At 41.3% G+C, this 22,816-nt stretch overlaps 1 protein-coding gene across 21 annotated transcripts in view; it reads right to left on the reverse strand.

Moving 5' to 3' along the window:
* The window catches only part of SNAP91 (synaptosome associated protein 91), a 71,215-nt gene that overhangs the window by 47,843 nt on the left and 556 nt on the right, over positions 1–22,816 (reverse strand). For 20 of the 21 annotated variants that reach the window (XM_069804771.1, XM_069804784.1, XM_069804781.1 and 17 more), the window contains exons 2-5: positions 22,369–22,528; positions 3,096–3,238; positions 1,961–2,036; positions 52–154 (exon numbers count right to left, since the gene is read on the reverse strand). In XM_069804771.1, coding sequence (XP_069660872.1) covers positions 52–154; positions 1,961–2,036; positions 3,096–3,238; positions 22,369–22,498 — 452 coding nt within the window. In that variant the 5' untranslated portion in view covers positions 22,499–22,528. The remainder of the gene's footprint in view (positions 1–51; positions 155–1,960; positions 2,037–3,095; positions 3,239–22,368; positions 22,529–22,816) is intronic. The other variant, XM_069804765.1, reaches the window with a different exon arrangement.

Genomic DNA, 22,816 nt, shown 5'->3' on the forward strand with positions numbered 1-22,816 from the left:
TTTTCATGGGTCCCACAACCCTATCGGTTTACATATCTAAACTTTGCTTACCCTTTCTTCACTCTTGCAAAGTCAAATGCCATCTGTCTGTAGGAAAATGCTTTTTCATTCAAGTATCTACTATAACGCCTTATAAAGGTGGACATATCATAACCTGCAAAAAACAGTTACATGTTTTACACTTAATTTTCATGCTTATTTGGAGGTTCTTTAGTAAACAATAATATACAGTCAATAGATCCTAAGGTTATGTAATCTCTGTTGCACTAAACAACTCCACATACAGAACAGGCATTACAAGACATCTTCCAGCTTCTGAAGAAAAAGCAGTAGTGCTGCACCAAAACAATCTACCACCGTCCTCTCCTCCGACAGATTCATCCAACGTACCAGTGGCAGAGTTCCTGGGGAAACCTGCTAGTGGCTCCTACACAGTTATGTGGTAACACTACTTGACGGGGAAATTAGTCACCCTTCTATTAACAGGGAAAAATTCCAATTTAAAAAAAAAAGTTTATACTTAACTGCTACATGACTTCCGGGATAAAGACTTATTTCAACTTAAACACTCTTGCTATTTTACATATGTCAATCACTCCAACTCTTACATGGACCTTCAAAATTCCCCTGACTAGGTTTACCAGAACAAAGAAAGTATGATGGCATTCAGAGATTAGTGCCTCCTTTGAACTGTTACACCAAGGATCTTCAAGGCACATAATACTGTACAAGCAGCCTCAAACTTCAGTGACCTTCAAGCCTATAAGACTTCTACACAATTAGTATTACAGTCTATCCTTCAGGTATTTCTTTCAAGGTTTCTTCTTCTAAGCTACAGAAATGTGTGCAGAAGGCAACTCCTCCTCCTTTTCAGTACAAGTCCCTTTTTGCTACCATTGTTAAAATCCACACCCCTCAACTTAGTCATTGACTGTATTTTTCCTTAATATCCCTCAACATTAAGTATCTCTGCCAACTCAGGCTTAACAATACCAACTCTGATGGCTCATTATCTCTGACACACTGTTGTATTATCTATGAAATGGCAATTTAAGTTTGAAGAAAGTGGCAAAGAACACAAAAGCATGCATTTAACAGAATTCCTTGTTGCCAAATACCAGTATCTTTGAACACGGATAGCATGTTTTGCTTAGACAAATACAGTTTTAATATTTGTTTGGCTTTGTTCCTGCCCTGTGTTACCATTTCTAAAAGATGCCCAATTCTTGGTGTCACATGACTCCATCCAGAGGTGAAGTAACATGGCATTGCTTCGATCTCACCCATTAGTGTAGCAATCCTGCACTCTGCATACAGTCTACAAATATCTCTGACAGCTGCAGAATTATAAGGTTTCTCTCTTCTCTAGTAGAGCTGCCATGAAACAAGCTTTTCCTCCACTAAGTGAAGGAACAGGAAAATACACTAATAATTCCAGAGTTGAAGTAGAAAAACAGACTTTGTAAGCTTTAGAGAGAACTCTTTAATTTCCGCCTAGACTTTTCTAAATTCACTGCTCAAATCAAAAGCAGGTAGTTCTTTTGGTGCCTCCCCCCACTCAATTAAACACTTACAGACAATTCCTAAAAAGTGCAGTGTCCCCAAGCAATTAAAAAATTACTGTTTAAGGCAGTAAAAACCAAAAAACTAAATGGAAAGTTATCAATTTCATCCTTAACTCCCATAACAGTTAAGGAGATAGGTGACTGGGTCCTGATTTCAACCAGCACTTTAAGGGAGTTGTACAGCTTCACCTTTTGAGTAAAAATTCTGCAGGAACTAAGAAACATTGTACTGAAGTTGTCCACCAGTTCACTTGAGTTCCTGTATTCATTAAGTACTTATAAAAAGGCCTCAGTAGCACATTTTTATATTATTTTCATCTTATGAATGAAGGAGCAAATTAACAATAGTATCTTATTTAGAATCTTGTTAAGATTATACACATGAGTAGGCTTACCATGAGATCCACTTTTGTCCAGAAAATTGCTGAGATTGAACAATGTGTTTCTAGATGCCAGGTACTGAATAAATCTCTGCAACACAAAGTTATTTTCTTATCACAGGCTGGATCTGAAGGCTTTGTACCTCCTAGCAGGAAGATTACCAGTCTAGTTCCAGCATACACATGTGAAAACCCAGAGTTTTGTCTTAGCGTGCTATAACTTCCTCAAAACTTTTTTCATCCATTCAGATCAATTACACTTAGCCTCAATCTCTACTAAATATTCTATTGTATACATAAAAATAGAATCTGTGCAAAATAGAAACCAGATTGTGGAAGGAGCAATAAAAATGGTTAATTCTCAAAGAGATTACAAAGCAGCATATCCAGGCTAGTCCCAGACTTTTCAATGCAGCAGTCCCCAGTTTCAGCCAAGCCGCAAGCCTGTTTTAATAACAAGCAGGCCCCACATCAAATACAGGGACTAACAGCCTGAAACAGTTACAGAACGCAAATCAGAATATTGGCCAAAACTTGGAATGGAAAAGTAGGACAGGAGTAAAAATTTACACTGTGACATTGGAGAAGTTCGTTGCGTGAAAACACTTTATGTACAGCCAGGGACAAATGGTTTCACAGTCATACTAAAGCTCTTTAAGTATGCTTTTGTTTTCACGCAGACATACCAGTCTAAACAGGTCAATAACAAGCAAGGGCAAGGAAAATGCAATCCAAAAGGCTATCAGGTTGAATTTACAGCTCTAGGAAGATTTTAACTGTCATGCGGAAAGGGCAGCTATTTGGATGGCATTACACAAGTGGCAGAACATCAACTTTGACTCTAGTCAAAAAGTCCCAGGTAGTCTTTAATCCTGCATAGCTCTGTTTTCAGACAGCACATAAATTGTCAACATCCTGGAACAGGCTGCTGCTTGCTCTTACGCTACAGTTTTTTAAACAAACATACAGATAATCGGGGTGCCTCCAACCATGTTGTTAAAGGTAAGTTTGCTCCTTATCAAGAATCGTTCTTGCCCTTTGTTCTCAGGTCTTTACCGGTTCAGAAGAGATGCCTTTGCACTACTAATGTTTTTGGCTTGCAGTCTGCTCAGTGCCAACGTGGTCTTGAGAGAAAGCTGGTTACACTTACCTCATTGCCATGAACCATTAGATGATGTGTGGTAACTAAGGCTTTGAATACGACCACCCAGCTACTATTTGTTGCTCGCTCAAAAAGTGTATCGGCCATCTGAGGAATATTCACATTTGTTTCATTAGTTGCTTGGATCAAGTCTGTAAGAGAGAGAAAAGGAAGGTGTTAGGTGCTACAAGTAGGACAAAAAAGTTTGCAGCATGGCCAGGCCCTCAACCCACCAGGCTGCAGGCCATGGCTGTGACAAACAGCAAGTTCAGTGCTTATGTTCTACATTTAAAAACCAAACCAAACAAAACAAAAACCAAAACCCTGAGATTATATTAGTACATTCTGACAGCAACACTGGTCTGACTCTTTTGTCCGACAGTACTAGCTTTCCAACAATTCTGTCCTGAACTACGTCCCAACCTTTCTCCATCTTCATCCCAGATGAAATTAGGGTATACAACATCACATGACTTTACTGCTTGTGGGTTTTCAAGTTAATCATGGCAGTTCACTACCTCTGGGTTAGATGAATGAGTATTATGGAATTCTTCACTTACAGCTAACACGTCAAGCACACTGAACACAGTCACATCAGCAAAAAAGAGGTATCACCAGAAACAGATACTCTACTCATCGGAGAGGTTAGAGTTTCATCAGCATGCTACAGCACACCTCCTAGAGTCTCTGCAGACCTAGACAGCAGAAGAGTGCATTCAGCCATGCATTAAGACCTCTTCAACAGTAGGAAAGAAGGCAAGGATAGACATTAGTTTACACTGAAGAATAATAGTCTTCTGCAAGCAACTGCACCTTACATAGAAGAAATAAGACATTAGACTGTCTTAGGGAACAAGAATAAAATACAGCTTTGTGTCCTACACATTAGGAAGGTGTAGACTTGCACAGGAGAGAACATGAAATTAAGGTAAATGCGTGCTTAAATCATAAACAGTAGGGCAGCAAGCTTTCCACTAGCATCTATGTCCCACATCTACTGATAGGATCTCTGATTTACTACATCACCTGTTATCTACAGACTCTTGCTAGGCAGCCAGCAATGACCTTCTACAAGCTATTACCTATTTTGGAGACACAGCTGGAAACCGCATACTGCAGCTGCATGACCAAAACACATGTGATGCCAGACAGGGCCCTAGCAAGACTTCAGGAGACAACTTCATGCAACACAAAGAGCACAGGATACAGACCTAATTGTAGGACTGAGGCTTAAAGTTTGAAGACCCAAGTAGAAAAAGTTAAAAATTAAAAAGCTAAACTGACAGACTAAGCGTTATCTGTGTTATTAATGAAAATACTCATGTTTTACTTTCCCTGAGAGGACAGTAATCACTGTTAATGATTTTCCACATATTTCTTTCTACCTCGCCCCCAGACTAGAAATGTTCATCCAACTATTCAAGTCATTCCGTGATGACAGCTTTTCTACCCTAGAAGCAGACAGGCTATTCTGTGACTGATCCTTGCACATCTAAACTATGCGAGTCTGCTGTAAACACTCTACAGGGGTTCAGTTCACCTGGGCATCAGGGTCACCACTTCCAGACTTGCTTTCCCTCCCCAGCACAGCCCCATATAACGGAGGGCATTAATGCTGCTGAAAGCGGGAAGTCAAGGTTCAGATCGCTGTGAAACTACTGATTCTGCCTCTGCAGGGCAGAAAAAGTCCAGAGGACAAGTCTGTCTAAACAGACCAATGAGTTGCATCAGCTATTGAGAACTACCTGGTGTGTTCAGACCTACACTGCTGTACTAGAAGCATTCAGAAGTTTAGCAAATTTTTTTTTTTTTAATGCATGGCGAGTGATTTTTATGTTTTTTTTTTTTTTACTTCTAGTAAACAGACTAATTTAAAGATACAAGAAATCTGTAGCTCTGAGTCAGAAGCTTGTGAAAACTGGAGTGCTTGTGTTTAAAATTCTCTTTTGTATGGGCATAAAACTGCAAGCTGTCTTCAGTTTCAGGGCAGTGGAATGATTTTCTGTAATGAGACAAAAGACAAAATTATGTGATCCGTTCGCCAAGTTTGATTTTAAAATGTTTGTTGTCATGGTGGTTTTTGGTTTGGTTACGGGTGTTGGGTTGGGTTTTTTTTTGCAGAACACCTTCTGAAATGTAAATTTAACTTCTATAACATCAGTTATACTACCCCCAAAGGAGGCAGTTCTGCAGACAAAGTATTACAGTACTAAGCCATACTATTGAATGACAGCAGTTCAAGCTCAGAGCTCCAATAATTCTCCTTGATCTTGTTGTACAAATAGGCCAATAATCTTTTATTGTTTACTGCTGATTAATGCTTATGGAAGACAGTGGTTTGTAAAAGCTTAGAAGCAAGTCACAAACGGCCTCCTCACCCTGTTCAGAGGTTTTACTGCAGATGAAAGCATTTGTCCTTAGTATAAGGAAACACGCATCAAACTTGCAAGCCTTCAGTCCTAAATTTCAGTATGTAGCTCACTATGGAAGAGTTGCTATAAATTGTGTATTCTGTCGGCAGACGTTAGATAATGAAACCTCGGAGGAGTCCACCCACAGCAACGCTGGCAACAGAGGCTACAAGGCACTACTCCTATACGCTACCAGAGGACTGCTTCTGGAGTCACTCAGTCATTTCTGCCTCCTCTCCAAAATGCTGGAGGGTACAGCATCTCAGTCTGCAGCAATGAATGTCTTAGGACACGAGTAAATTATAGTGTGCTGAGTAGAGAGGTATGATTAAATTTAAGCCTACTACTTTCAGTGCACAGAAAAGAATTAAACCACACACGAAGATTTTATTCTTCATCTGAGGGAAAAAAAAGGACATGAGGGGTTAATTCTTGCAGAGTTGTTTCCTGTTAAGTCACACAACAAAGTTAAGGAATTTAAGCTTCCTGGTTTTCTTTCCCCAATACCATAGAGTCTCAGCTGAACCAACAATTGTCAGCTTCTGGAACAACTCACAAGCTTAGTTAACTTTAACAAACCCTGAGCAGCAGAGTTTGGTGGCTAAGCTAAATTTTAAAATAAGATTTGGCAAGATTAACTTTACATCAGTGTGGTATGGAAGAATAGGTACAAGGAAAAAGAAAACACATACAAGAAAAAAGAAAATGTAGAAACTACATTTTCAGAAGATACAGATTCTATGATTTACTGGTGGGAGAGAAACTTAGTTTTCAAAAGAGACAATGAAGTATAGTCTTCCAAGCAAGTCACAGGTGACTTAATATTATCTATTTTGTATTAACAAGAAGTACCAGATGAAAAACAGCCCATCAGAAGCCACATGAAGCAACCTTACAAAGTTTATTCCATTTGGGGTACACACAGGTAGGACAAAAAAGGACTAAAGGTACCTTCCTGATGAAGTTGCTGCTATTGCAGGCATCCATGTCAAGTACACTGACAGCTAATGCCCAAACCCAGAAACTGAGCTCAAATACAAATTCCAAGCAGGGTGAGAAATGAGGAATCATATGGCAGTAGCAGCAAGTACTTTCATCGCAACTTTCACAGAAATGAAGTAGCTGGAGAATGAAGACCTACATTACCCTTCACTTGAATTGATTTGTTCACTGTGGGACTAAATTATAACTGCCAAATCACAGTTCATGATTTCTCCTATTTCCTCTCTTCACTATTTGGTAGCTGCTGTTCTGAACACTTATTCAGTCTAGAGATCCTTGTTTAAATCATAATTTGGACTTTCATACACTTTTTCTAGTTAAGTTTTGAGATGCAAAACCAATGCACACAGAGGGAATAAACAGTTGTCGATTCTTTGACACCATAACTTAAATCTAAACACCAGTCTTTGAACTCTTTGACTAGCCAACTTTTTGACCCAGTCTTACAACATCTGCAACTTAATTAGGGAAGAGAAGCAAAGCTAAACTATGATCAACACCTTCATGAATAAAAAGACAAACCTGCCAAATTGAGGAAGATTGGTAGAGGCTTCAGTGAAGAAGACTGAAGTAAGTTAAGACCCCTTAGCTCTTCATGACCTTTTAAAGAGACCACTAAAAGATGTGACTAGTTTTGGTGTTTGTTAAGCTCATAAGGCAAAAAAGAAAACAGCAAGAAAGTTTCAAAATCTTCAGAATTTCAGACTTTTTCAGTCTCATTAAAAACTACTTCCTAGTTTTGAGGTTGGTTTGGGTTTGGGGGGTTGTTTTGTTTTAAATGAGAGAGATTATATAACACTTTAAAGAATCTCTCTTATTCCTTTACCTTTTCAGGTTGTATTCTGGATCTGGGCAGGGTTTTTAACCCATTTTGTTTGGTTTTGTTTGTTTTGTTTTTTTACTCAATTCTTTAATAAACAGACCTGGGAGTCCCCAGTTCAAAGTTAATTATTCACAATTTACATCTCAGTATGCAGAGAACCAGCAGCAGAGCACAAGACCTCTCTGTTCAGAGGAATATTATTGGTGCCAGCTTAAGAGCAGCTGTCATTCCAGGTTGAATTAACATGCGAGCTGCCTCAGCATCTGAGCTGTGTCATACACTCAGTTCCTAAACTTTGCCAAATCTCCCTTACAGACCTTCCTCACTATTACATTGAACGCTACAGTAGTCTTCACAAATTTTCTTTCTTGCTTATATTTAAATAATGCCTTGAACTTATAGAAAGGGAAATGCAGGATTGTTCCAAATCCAGGCTAGTCAAGAACAGAAAGAAGTGCCTTAAAGTAAGGGTTTACAAGCTTCAACCAAAAAAGTTAAATAGTACGAGTCCTCCCTTGCAAGACACAGAACTATATCAGGAAGCTACTATATCAGTGTGCTAACCAATGCAAGAGCTGAACTTCCAGGTCTACTAAGACCACAAAAGACTAATAGGAAGCAGAACAAAGCTACCAGTTTCTGCTTCTATGACAAATGCTGATGAGAACATTAGATGATCTTAATCTTGTTGGCTTTGACTATCAAAAAATTCCGCAAACAAGAGTTGGGAATTTTTCTGTGGGCTTAAAGTTTACTATCTACTCTTTCGTCCCCCACCTTGCACCGTCTCCAAACATGCACCATGATCTGGCTTGTAATAATCTCCCCAAGCAGAACAGCAATTCATGCTGTCTCCTCCTCCCTCCCCAAAAGTCTATCTCAAGAGTTACTACCCCTTGACCCTAGCAAGCCTACCCTTTATCAAAATCCAGCATCTTCCAGATACTGCCTATGCACTTTCATGCCTATGCCAATTCAACAAACCTAAACACAATCATCTTCCACAGAGCGCATGCTCTCCAGATACTATAGACTTTCCCAGTAATGCAGCTGTAGTCCTTGTGACTACAAATAACTAGGGGAACTGCTACCCCCTCTCTCCAGCCTGACTTCACAGACCTTCTTTTTCCCAAAAGCATCTCAGACTCTTGTGAGGATAAATATTTGCTGCAGATCCTGAAGTTTGAGAGGTCATGGCAGTCAGTCTTTGAACCACACAACTGCATCCCACACCAAGACCAACTTTTATAGACAATTTCTTCCTTCTGCCTACTCATAGGCATACTCATACCACCCATAGTATTAAGTGTTTTTCAGAAGAGAAGAAGAGTTTCTTCTTCCCTATCAATCACATGCAGAGTCTGCGGAGAGACAGGGCAGATGACTTCAAGTACCAGCAAATTTCTCTTGGAGCTTCCTCCAATTTCTCAAACTCAGAGTTTAATTAGCCTTGGAAACATCTTATTATCACACTACTCCTTTTTAAATACAACAGTGTATCACTTTGTATATCACCAAACACCTGTTTTGAAAACAAAGCTAAAAAATCTACTGTCCATATACATTGCTGGATTTTATTCCAGTGCACTTTCATATGGTTTGCACCCCTCCTTCCCCACCATATATCAAGGCAAGACATCTGGCTTTAAGTCATCTGCAAAAACCACCCTGGCTCATTACCAGTATTAAACCAGTTATGTTGGGTTTGTGTCCCTTTTGGTCCTTAATCATTTTTACATACGGCTTCTCCTCCTCAGAGGTTCAGGTGCAGCTCTCTTGGAAAGGGCAAAATAAAAGCCAACTGTCAGGTGGTCTTCTACTGCATCTGAAAGGATGCGACCACAGCAGCTGTCTCCCCAAGTACTAATAATAAGGAAAAAGTGTGATTATACTGTGTTAAAAAAAATTCTTGCCATAAGCAACTCCCTCAAGTTCCATGAACTATAAATACTTTTTACTTAAAAGCTCCCAGAACTTATAGCTCCACTGCCTCTGAGGGGGAGAATAATGTGCATTACCTTTAGTGTTTACACTGGAGTTCTGTCCTTGAGAGTAGCACAACTGAAAGATGACATTCAGGCCAGCTGCAGAAGCTCAAGTTTAAGCAGCAGCCATTAGGATTTTAAGCATGGTCTTTAAGACTGCTAATTACTTAGTGATGAATATATTTTATGGACAAAGTCTGAGACCTTACTGACACCCGTGATCCAACTATTCAGAAGAATAAAAGCTTCAATTTTACTCAGGAATTAAATATCTGGAACAATAGAGCTGTCACCCAGAAGATGGGCTACACAAACTCCCTAGTACAAACGTACTAAGGAAAGCAGCTTTTTAGCCTCACACACGTGAAGCCAGAACACTAAGCAAAGGGGAAAAGGCCCCATGGTCAAAGAATCCTGCCTAGTTTCTTCCTGACCACAGCCAAGCAGGTTCACTGTAGGAAAAACCCTAGTTATTAGGCATGGAATCTTTCCCCTGTCCAAAGTAGTAAGAAGCTCAGTCTTGAACCTCATTTGTACAGAATTCACTCACTTTGAATACCAAAGAATTTGTCTCAGGCAAGAATACAAGTTCAGCAAAGCAGGGGAAAGAGGAGAAATCACTGCTCGAATGATCCCTTCCTCTCACCCAGAGACCCCATTCCAGACCCTCTCTCCACCCAAATCCTGCTCCACAACTAGCTCAACAGAAACATGTATTTTTCTGCTCAAAGAACTGAGCAGTTCTGCTTATGTCGATATGAAACATAAAGTAATTCTGGAGCTAGATGTGCCACTTCTCTATTTTATTGATTTACTGCAAATAGCAGCCAAGCCAAAAATCATCATTGTACTACCTTTTTTGCACTGTTCTCAATAGTTTAAGATACACAAAATGCCATTTGCATTTGGTGGACACCAACTGATGGTTATAAGGTTAAAAGCAATTATCTTGGAGAAATGCTATTCCTCAGCTTATTGTAATACAGCATCTTAGATGCCAAACTCTCGGGAAGAGAAGGACATGGAAAAAACCCTAACATTACAAGTAGCATTTGTCTTAAGCATTTGACCAATAACTTTGCATAAAAAGGAACTTCTATCCCACATGGCAAATCTCAGACCTCATGCTACAAGCCATTTGCTTCAGCAGTTCAAACCTGCCTTAACCAACATACACTTTAATTTAGGGAAGAAATATGAATCTTCTGCCAAGCCTTCAAAGCATTTATTCAATTTCCTCTAACAGGTAGAATTGTTCTCTCCGCCCATGCAAGCACTAAAGTGACAGTCCCATTGCATCCTAGGTCTTGCTGCAAACAGACCAAGTTTAAAGGGAGCATATTCTTCCAAGATTATTGCTTAGGAGGATAACAGTCAATAAGGTCTATTTAATTGACTACTGTAACTGGATACCAGGATTCCAGCTTTGGCCTGTGGTTATCCATCCACGAGGGTGAACAACCCCTAACATTACCTGTTGGTTATATCAATTCGTAACTCTTATCACTTAGCTGTTTACTGGAATATCAGTAACAGGATCAACTGTGGCTTTTATCCAGAGCAGCACAGCTACACTAGAAAAGTAAGGATTTCATGTTTGCCACAGCAGTGTGGGTCATTTACTGTAATCTCTGCACTAAAGTATTTTCTAATCAGCCTTTACATGTTGGGCTGATCTTACACTCCAACCACATCTGGCAAAGTGGTAATCAACTGAGGCATGGTACATGAACTATTTGACTTGCCGTGCTGCTGTCATTTTTATTCTGAGAAGAATGAACCCTGCTTAGTGCTTTCCACTCTCAAATGATCTACTTTCCTCAGAAAACCATTTTTTTTTAATAAACCTGTAGAAGTGAAACTGTCACTAGCCTATCAACTCTGCCCAGAACAGCAATTTGTAATCCACTACAATCTGAATGAGACTGAAAATATATTGGAAGCAGCCTGATGTTTCACCTGCACTACTCAGCAGTTACACATTGGGAATACATTAGAAAAAAATAGGGTGGGGATGAGACAATGTGCAAGCAATTTCAGTGACATGTTAATTAGCTACAGCCTGTATGCTAGAAACAGGTCAGCTGAGCAGGCAGGCTCAGCAGCTGACACATCTAACTTCCAATATCCAGACCATGGTCCATGTTTTTCCTACCCTCTCAGCCGGATTCTTCTGAGAGTCCAGCTATTTTGTCAGTAGACACCACATGATGACACAACCTTCAGTACGGTCAGCCTGAAAAATAAGCAAACAAGGCCAGAGAGCCCAGGCACTCTGTTGAGCTGACAAGCCACAGGAAGCTTAGCATGGGTTGAAATTCTCAACTGGGAACGAAATGTCCACAGCTATGCAGACAGTCTTGTTGAAAACATGGACATATCTGTAGGAAAAAGAAACCAAACGTAATGCAAACCTGTCCATGCAGTCAGTGCAACAGTATGGACGGTATGCCTAGAGGCATACTGAAGCAGTTGCAACTAAACAGCAAGTACTTTATAACATGGGTGCAATCATTTCAATCTATTTTGTCTTGTATCTATTTATCTATAAAGCAACAGAAAGACCATAAGAGTTCCTAAAACCAGACTGCTGCCTCATACGTGAATGCTGTGCCGTAAAAAAGGGGTTTTTTGGTTTAGTTTGTTGGGTTTTTTTAATAAACTGACTGATGTCCTTCACAATTAGACAGAGCTTTACTCTCTCGTTGCTAAAAAAAAATAATGAAACCAAATGTGCCATTCCTTTATGTTCATTCCCCTGTACTACACCAGTTAAACAAGATCCTTTCAGTTCTGCTACACGGACATGTGAGTTTAAGTCTCAGAAATTTTGAAAAAAATAACATCAACTACCAGTAGACTTTACTCTTCAACATGAGCCTGCAGCCTTTCATATACTGCAAAAAAATTCTGTTAAATCCAATGGAACATCCACCTGAGATATTGAAGATGCAGCTAGGACTACTAACATTTAAAAAAACCTGACAGTAGTAAGTTGCTATCTAACAGATCAAAGTCACCAATACCTTTGGAAGATGGGTTTGCCACTGGCAGAGGAAGTTGGAATCCATCACTCAGGCTCATATCCAGGCAGCAAAGCTTCACAAAGAATCTTTAACAAAGAGTCAGATCTCTAGACTAGAACACCCAGAAGTGTCAGTTAAACTCCTAAGCACGATACGGAGGTGAGTTTTGAAAGGTAGCTTCTCATAATACTGCCTCAGCAATTTCCAGCTTCCTGATAAACACGAGGAGGTTCTTTAAACTCACCTACTACAAACACAGCAAACTTTGCCTGTTAATACTCTTGCAGTTCACAAATAACAGAGGAATTTGAAGTTTAAATCAAGCTTAGCAAAACTAGAAAGACTCTACGTGGCTTAGAATGAAAGATTAGATCAGAAAGTCACAGGCAAGGCTCACATATAAAAATAGTGTTCTGAAAGATGGAAGTAACGAAACATCACTCATGATAAAATATACATGTTTTCAAAACACTGGCACACTAGATATGCTGACTTCCTCTGGCTTGCTGCCCCTTAGCAGAACGTACATTCTCCTATAAATAGGTTTAGATGCAGCTATAAAACTTAGATTAAGAGCTACAGGCTCAATAACCATACTTTGGATTCCAGAGTCATGCAGCAAGATCCAAACCTAAGTCTCCATTTGAAAAGGTTGGGTTTTAAAACTCCAGGGTTGCTAAAGAACTGATGCAATGATACGTTAAAGCTTTTGTCTATATTCGACCCCTACATAATGAGAAACAGCAGCCTTCAGAGCCAAGAAACAGGCCAGCTGGCTTCCCTCTTTCATACAAGTCCTACACTCTCTGAACGAGAAGTGAAAGGAAGAGTCCTTTTAAAAACAGTTTGAACTCCCACTTAAGTGCATCTATGTGGGCTCTTCAGTTATGTGTAACATGTATGCTCTAGCTAGCGCAGTCCTGCACTGTGGCAAGATAACCGATCACTGCCTTTTTTTGAAGGCCTTCCTCTAAACTTGTAAACTTGCATACATTTTAAGAATGTGGGCGACAAGTCAGCATGTTTTATTCATGCTTTGAGCAGTCTTGTCCTCCTCTCACTGCTATGGAGAACCATTTTAGAACATTCTGTAAACTATCAGAGAGACTTAAGAGATATAACAAACCTATGCCAGAGGCACTAGGAGCCTGCCAGCCTCTGCAGGCTAACTGCTGACCATCTGCTATGGAAGCACCCGCTGCCATTGTGTCATCCGTGCTCGTGCCAAGCTAAGACTCAGTTTGAAGTGATCGACTATACTGTCAGTAGTCAAGCCACAGTCTCATCCCACCTCTTTAGGACAGCAAAGTTTAAGACACTTTCTTGACAAGACATATTCTTCAGTCCTTTAAATATATGGTAGAACAATCTTAGCTCAAGTGGACACCAAACTCTCCAATCTACGCTTACCAGTGTTTCACATCTCAGCCATAACCTAGTCAACTAAATACCTAGAAACAACTAGCAAAGAACATTGCTTTTTTTTTTTTCATTCCTTCTTTGAGAAAGTAAAGCCACTTTGGCAAAGCACACAGCTTAACTGTTTTGTTAGAGCCCTATGGCCCAACTACAACACAGAAGTAAGTTCCTGCCAACTTGCTTTCTACCTGTGGTAATTCTGCATATTGGCTTACAACCAAGAAAAGAGTTGATTGCCATGAGTCAGACCCAAGCTGCAGACGTGTCCTGTCAGCAACTTGCAGTTCTTAGGACATATGAGAGGCAGGGTGTACTTTCTTGGTGGCCTTCAAGCATGATCACACCTATGTACTCGCAAAATCTCCTCTACAAGAAATATCATAACACATTTGAGTTTTATCAATAGCTAGAAAAAACAGACTCTGGGAAAGGCAACCGACTGACACACTGCCTAAGCTCAAATGGCCAGAGTACAGATTACATAAATACACAACATTAGCATGACACCAGGACTTTTCAGCATAAAATCCCTTTCATTAAACTAAGTTAAGATACAGATATAATCTAGAACAAAGCAGGGGATCACATTATCCTGGGCAGGGAGGAGGAACAGAAGGGTATTTAGACTTGGTTCGACCAGAAGTCAGTGGTAATACAGTGTACCGCCGTTTCCCATACTATGCCTACAACTAAGCTGCAAATCTCAGATACCCAGTGGATGCTACCATTTGCCAGCAGCCTAGAAAACACTGTTCCAGTATTCCACCTACATTCATGGTGACATTTCAAGGCTGATGTCCAACACCATTCGTGGCACTAGTCCAGATTGCTGGTCTATTCCCTCTCCTAGTGGGCTACAACTCTCAACTGCTTCAGCAAATGTGTTTCACAACCTCAAGAGAAGAATTTTTTATGAGCACAAGCAGCTTACTGGCTACCAGCTATGACTGTTGAATACACCTCCGAGCCCACCGTTGCAAAACTTGCTTTGTATTGATTTTCAGTGTTTTCAAGCAGCTCTGCAGAAGTAAACATGATTAAAATGGCAAGATTATAAGTATTAAAAACAGTTTTAAGGGTCTAGCATGCAGTTCGCAAGACTCCAGAAAAAGCAGACTTAACCATACTCCACAAAGCGACCAGCTAGCCTCTGCCAAGTGTTCCAACTGCCTTCTAGCAATTGCCAACATCTGGTTTATTCAGGTTTTATTTAAGCCACCAAGCTTCCATCCAAGCAAAATTTTGGCCAGTAGGAAAATCAAGCAACCGTGCCGAGTCTGACGGGACGGGATACTCTAATAAGCTTACCAATGAAGCTTCACACTGCAATCTTGCTGGTACTGCTGACTCAGGGGAACAAAAGTACCGCTGCAAACCCTCTGCTACAGATCACTGCCTGCAAATCTACTAGGAAGGCTTCTTCTGTCGTATCATTTAGTTGGAGTTCAGGGTTAAGCCCCGTGCTAGATGACCTGTTCTTTTTGGCACACTAGACGTCCTGCGCTGAGATTCAAACCCTGATTTCCTGGCTTCCTTTATTCCTTGCTTTTTAGTTTTCATGGTATTTGAAACCCCTCTCTCCGAGCCAGGCAGAATATTGTTCCTAATCTGCATGCCACATGTTGAAGTTTGGAGGTTCAAGTTTCATCAGACACTCATTGTTGAGACTACTGTATTTCCCCTGGGCACACATCAGAATTCGTGCTTTTCCACCCTTACCCGCATCGTGATCTGTGCCTTGAAAAGAACCTGTGCCAAAAAGGAACAGGGCATGTTAACTTAATAATACTGTTTGGTACCACTGACTCATCTTTAGACTACAGTAAGACTAATGGAAGGGATATAATGTCATTCCCCCCACCCCCAATTTTTCCCCACTTCCAAAAAACACTGGAGCCAGCTCCTTCAGCAATATCACATGTCCACAGCTGACTGAGGAAGACCTCTCCCTTTCTTTTCTTCAGGGACAGGGGGTATATTGGGTGTACATGGCAAGGTTTTGGCAGCAGGGGGGGATGCTGCAGCTGTGACCTCTGAGAATAGGGGTCTCTTACACAGTCTGCGGGTGATATCTGTTCCAGCACCATGGAGTGCCTCCTGCTCCACCTCCGACCTTGGTGTTCCCTCTGCCATTTCTCACTTCTTCCCCTCCTCCTGCTCTGCCTGTCCAGTGTTCTGCCCTTTAAGTATGTTTTCGTGGAGGTGGCACAAGCTTGGTGGATGGGCTCAGCTGTGTCCTGCGGTGGGTCCATTGTGGAGCCGGCTGTGTTTGGCACGGAACATGCCCTGGTCTCTTCTCACAGAGGCCACCCCTGCAGCCAACACCTTGCCATGGACAGCCAGTACAGGGGGAAAGGTAAGTAGGGTAGGAAGAGCGAAGTAGTCTCGTGTATCTTGAGCATAGGCAGAAAAATACTAGAAGAAGGTGTGCGTCCGCTATATTACCATTTCTTCGGAAGTGGGGACTAAGAGGGCAGCAAATTCTCCTCTTTGGCTACCAATTTCTCCATCCAGCAAGAAGCAGAGAAGACGAATAGCATCCAAAATGCTCTATTTCCTTCAGAGTTATCCTGACTGTCATCTACTTTTAAGCACTTTAAAGGATCCTTCATGGGGCAGAGACACAGAAACATAGACCAACCACACCAACAGAGCACTTTCTTGGAGACTTCACAGAACTCCTCACTAGTGGGACAGGCCCAGGTAAGGGGGACACAGAATTTGGAGGGTTTGAGAGCCAGGCTGGGAAATCAGAGGCATAGATCAAATCAAACCACAGGAAATCAAACTTCAGATTATTTTTTTTGTTTGTTTAAAAGAGGTTCAGTTGCTGCCACCCAGGATCTAAGGGAGTAACACTGTGAGACTATTATGAAACATATTCAACTACTAAATAGAAGTGATTAAAACTATGGACTGGTCACTGTCATACTGACCATCTCATGAACAACGGGCCTCAAAGACAGACATAGCTACTCCATTATCAAGGTCTACTAACGGAAGTCAGTACAGCAGAAAGACCTGACTTGTCCCAGGATTTGTCATCCATGACCTTGACAAAGCATGTTTAACAGAAGGGTCTTGGTGACTATTGAAAACAGACTAAGAATACATGTCTTCAGCTGGGGAAAAGCCAAGGGGAGGGAGGGTAGGACTAGTCAATCTAGCTTTATCAAGTTACACTGTTTGGATGAAAGGAAGTTTAATATTACACTGCCTACCCACTCTTCTGTTTCCTCATCCTCTCTCTCCTTTCCTTAGGCATTGTATCATAAGACGAGTTAAACGCAGAACAGTTCAGATGCACAAGATCAAGTGATTGGGCCCACGTTTCAACCTTTGTGTCTTAACATCAATTCAAACCTCCACCCAGCTTCAAACATGTTTTGAAAAATTATTAGTTCACCAAGTCTTAGCTTAATTAAAAGAGCAGCCTTCTCTTGGTACTACACATGCCTTAAAAACAGTATGGGGCCAGGGGGGGAATTGAAAGTTAATGCCACTGTAATACTCAAGATCAAACAATCCAAAAAGCCTTCTTATTAGCTCCCTTACCCATGACAGACATTTCTGCTCCTATTCAGAGATCTACATGCCTCCAAATGAAGTGAGCCTTCAATATTGTGTTGAGAAAGGACATAGGAGAAGCCCACAGAAACAGAGACTGATGACAAGTCCTTACACACACACAAAAAATATGTGCTAATCCAATATCCATTAGTGAATTAAAGAAAAGCATTGCTTGCTTGGATTTTTTTCTTTTCAGGTGTGAAAGACATTCATTGGGGTGACAAGGAGGAATTCACAATTTAGAATACACCCCAGCTGTGACAGCAAAAACCAAGACACTGTATTGCAGCTGATCTTCAATGCTAACTTAAACAAAGTCAGTTCTCTCCTACACGGAAACTGTGACAAATTATGGCAATACAAGATAGAGCAAGACAGACAGGAGTAGTTTAATTAGTGAAGTGTGAAGGATTAAGACCAGTTTGTACAGGGACTCCATTCTTGGCAGTTTTCTTGAAGGTACTTCCATGGCCATAAAGACAAAGTGTCACCTGGACTGCAGAGCAATGCAGTACTCCTACGTCTGCGCTACTCCCACTAGGAAAGGGCCCCAAGTGCCAACAGACTTGGAACACTCCCCAAATCACTTCAACAGCAAACAACTTCTGAAATACACATCCAAGTTAACCTTAACAGTCACTGAGGTCTAGTGACTCAAGATACCTCCACTGACCCCCACCTCTCCCAAAAAATAGAGACAAACATATTCCTCAGGAATGAGACAGAGGTTTGTAAGCCTAACCTGTGGGATCTAGCAACTTTGTCTTTACTGAGCCTATGAAAAAAGTTTAACCCATTGCTTTTGGTCAACAGCCACTTCTGTTTCAATACTAGAGACCACAGGGATTCAAACTTGTTAGGTCAACCCCTCAGTTTGCATGAGAAAGGCAAAACACTGCAGGAACAAAAGTGTCTGCATAAGCAAAATACTGACACCAGCCCTGCAGTTCACTTACCAGCATGAATTAAACTATAAATTTCCTTTTGGAGCCTTTGTTTGCCAGCCACATACAGATATGCAAAATTAGACTTGGGATGGAAAGATGTTACTACAGATACACAGGTCACTTCCACAGCCACAGAAAATCAAGTCCTGATCATCTGCTTTGTTTCCATGTTTCATGGAAATCTCCCAGCTCTTGATCAGGCCTCTGGAAAGGCCTTCTACCTTATGAGAATTACTTTGAAGAAGTAAGGAAGCACCATGTGGTCTTTTTCGAATGCACACTCCAGAACTTCCTCCTGCTGCAAAACAGTTCACTCGACAAAATAAGTCAAGGAAAATCCCAACCATCTTGATCATTTTCAGAAACAGGAACTTGTCACAACCAACTGCAGATGCAACAACCTCACTGGTCTCCAATTCACTTCCCTAAATGAAAGCTTGATGGTCTGTTTCTGAGCGAGATCCTTTATAAAAGGAGTTGAGTTCAGATCTACCTATTTTTCCCTCATCTATTGTGTGTTTTCACATTCCAAAGTCAAGTTATTTCCCTTCTCTGAAAGCTTCTCACTGTTGATACCATCAGTCACCTCCATTCAAGGCTGGAAGCTGCCTTTTACTTGCCCCACATAATTAAACCCTCAGTGACGCCTTAACACATCTTTCAGAACAACTCTGAGAATGAAACTTCAATGCCATGCACTAAGATTGCCCTCCCAGTTGAATTACCACAGCTTATATATCCTTAACACAGCCCATATATCTCATTCACCCATTCTGCAATGGCCCTTCTCACTGCATCAAAATCCAGTTGCTAATCCCCACTTCTTCATGGGAATACTTTCCTCATTTGCTGTACCTAATCACAATTTATTTAACACAACATGGTTAGCTGAGGGAGATGAATCCATATCATTATAGTGAATTTAAGACAACTTCAAGATGATGAGAGTTTGGTAATTCTGAAAGGGTCAGAGCTCTAACATGCCAACTGCAACAGCTTGCCCCAAACCATCAGAGCATCCTAGATTTACATTCCTTTTCTCCCCACAGGGACTTGGGAAACTCATTTAATGCCATCTGGCACTACTTCCAGCAGTTGCTGGAAATTCACTAGTACAAGAGCTGGAATTCAAGAAAACGGTAAATCTCACTAATGAGTATATGATAGCAACCTAATCATACTTCAGTACTTCTTTACATGACAAGCCTGTGCAGCACCCAGAGTCTATGCCAAACGACAGCCACTACACGGCGTCCGTATTAAAGCCTGTATTTGAAAGCTATGCAAGTGCAGAAAACCACACAAAGGTAAACACTTAGCAGCTCGGCTTTTGTTAACAGAAGACATTCATTCTGTTCTCTCCTCCCTTCGTCACACACATACACTCATACCCAAATCATGCTTTTTATTCGTCAGAGCAAATTCCCTCTAAGTAGTACTCACTAAAAAACCTCAACCAAACAAAAAAACCCACCCCACACCTTATCATCTATCATCTTTCTGTAACCCTCTGGAACAAATATCTTCTGCAGAAAACATATGAGGACAGGCATCATTGTGCCCCATCCTCGCAGGGCTACTTAACTCATGTTAAATAGTTGATCTCTCCATTTAATTTACAAAGCCCAGTTGCTAAGCAGGACAGTGGAAGATAGGCTGTGTGACATGACACCTGGCCACTAAGACACTAAATAAAATTATGGAGTTCCCTAAGGACACAGAACCCCCACACCAATACTAGAATTACAGCTCTTCATAAAGCGTCGCTCCAACCATTGCTCTCTCATACCTGAAGTTTTAATCTTCTAAATCCTTCACACCTTGACTTATCCTATCTTAAGGCATTGGCAAGTTTTACCTTTCATTCCCTTCTCCACGTCTCCGAATGCTACTTATCCAACTTGAAATGCAGTCAGCCACATGACTGAGATCTACCTCCACCTAGCAGTACCTCATGCATGCATGGGGGCATTGCTCTTTCAGAGGATGAACTTGTAATGTACTCTCTCATCAGAACGTATCAAGCCCATTTTAACACTTATTCACGAGATATACACCAGAGTTCAAGGAATTGCCCATCAATTCATAGTTATGGGGAGATGCTTCAGGTTTAAGAGCCTGAAAGTATTTTTTCTTTTAACACATGAACTTGATTTTCACTTATAGTCCACAATTTTGAATGTGCGTATCTCCCACTGACAAGATTCTGTCTTTAATCATACCAGATATTTAAACTCTCAACTGTTGTATACAGCTTGGAAAATAGAAGGAAAAATGAACTGCGATGGATCTTCCCAGGAAATGATAATTTCTCTTCCTTTTGTGTGTCTTACATGTAGGTGGGTATGAAATTGCATGAAATGCTACTGGCTTCAGTCTCCCTCACACTCATTTTCTGAAGGAGTAATATTAGCACCAATAAGCAAACACAGACCCTCTCCAGACCTTAATATAGCACTGGTAAGTTGTTTCTACCTGGCTTTAATCCTGCCTATTCCAGATAGTACTTTTCTTTTGATATATACACACACACACATATACACATATATATGTGTGTGCATACATATTTACACATACACGCACACAGAGACACAGCATGCTTTCAAATACATGAGTTATGATTCCTGGGGTTTTTTTAAGCTAAAGCTTAAACATAAGACAGCTTAAAGCTATCTAGTAACAGATAGAGTAGGACAGTCCAGAAACAATCTACAGATTACAAAGTGTCAACAGCTACCAAACAGCAACATAGGAGACATCAATAACCCAGATGATTTTTTAAAATATACAAGAAAACAAGAGAGAATACACGATATCAAGACTGCTGATCTATTTTAACAACGGTTTAAACTCAAGTTAGTCTGCAATCAATGCTGCTTACATCAGCATCTCTTAGGCATATATATATGAGAGTATTTAGATATACTGGAAGACCAGCATGCTGTTTGCCACTTTAAGGGTTAGCTATCAAGTCATTAGAACTGAAATCTGGAATTATTTTCCAGAAGTAATACTACCTCCTTTTAAGAAATAGAACATAATCAGAGTTGTAGTTACATGCACTTGCACCAGCATTACTTAGTAACAGCCAGCAGCCAAGAGACTGCCTGGTATAAAGCCTGCCGGTCTTTACTTGAAAGTATTTTTTACCATGTCCGAAAAAAAAAAAAGGGGGGGGGGGGAAACCCACTTTATTTTAGACATTAAAACCTGCTGTTGATCTTCTGAGTTCCATGCTGGACAGTTACTACTGGTAAACAAGGGCCAGTTAACATCACGCAATTAAATTCTTTCACCATTCTACTCCTTGATGTCTCTAAGCAGGGACTGACAGCTGAGTGGGTTGAAAAGCAATAAAATTGTCAAGACAAAACATCGCTAGCTCCATTGTTTTTTAAGAAGTGTTTTGACTCCAACCTTGTTTGTACACTAACTAGCTAATGCCAGTCCAGAAGAGATCATAAATTTATGAGACAAAGCCACCAGCCACCTTCAAGAAAACATGATGCAAACTAACGGACAGCTCATGAAGTTGCTGTCAGATGTTTGGGACCTCTGCAACAGCCCTTAAACTCTCCAAAGGCTGTCCCAATCTACAGCGTAGCATCATCCGAGCACCGTTGCCATTTAAGCGCACCATCATCTAAACCTCTTCAGAAGTCTTCTGTGGAGACGGCCACACTCCTACCGGTGCTCGGCCAGCTCCTGGCGTAGCATTTACGCCTCTGCCTAGCTTAATCCTGACCAAAGCAGGTAGTGACTAGCATGTGTCCATTTTGCCCTGTGCCCAATTCCCTCCCCGCTTTCTGAGCCCCTGCTCCCCAAGGCACGCTTTGCCCTGCCTTGCCGGCTAAAACGCAAGAGGTCATGAGGGGGAAAAAAGAAAAAGAAAAAAAAAAAAAATGGCTGAAAGAGCAGTATTATGCAATAAGAGAAGAAATGCAATAAGAAGTCATCCTCTCCTGGAGATTTCTCCTAACCCTTACGGTTGGCAAGCTGGATTACAGCAAGCGTGCCAGCCAGGCGGCCCAAAGGCATGCTGAAGAGCCCCGCGGCAGCCTCCTCAGCCCCGGGTGGGGATACAAAAAGGGATGCTCACAGTCCAGGTGCTTTTTCTTAGGCCCCATCACTTCATGCGTGGTGGCTTTGCAGACGGCTCTGGCTACGGCTGATCCCGTAACGCTGTACTGAGCAGCTGCGATGCGATCTGTCAGCGTCTGACCCGACATCTTCGACTGGCGTGCCTGCTGCTGCCTGCTCTGCAGAGGCGGAAAACACGGGAGGGGAAGGGGAGATTCCGGGTTTATCGCCGAGGGGAGGCGGAGGAGGGGGGGGGGGGGGGACACGGCAGAGACACGCACACGGACACACACAACCACGCCACACGCACAATGGTCCTTCAGGCAGCCCGGCCCCTCCCGAGGCGCGGCCTCCCCCCCCCCCCGCCCCGTTGTGTAAGCCTTTGCCTCACGAGAAGCCGCCTGGGGCAAAAAAAAAAAAAAAAATTTAAAAAAAAAAAAAAGGTATTTTGGACGCTGCAGGGAAAG

The sequence above is a fragment of the Haliaeetus albicilla genome, chromosome 17 (genome assembly GCF_947461875.1).
Source record: "Haliaeetus albicilla chromosome 17, bHalAlb1.1, whole genome shotgun sequence".
In the NCBI taxonomy this organism is placed as follows: domain Eukaryota; kingdom Metazoa; phylum Chordata; class Aves; order Accipitriformes; family Accipitridae; genus Haliaeetus; species Haliaeetus albicilla.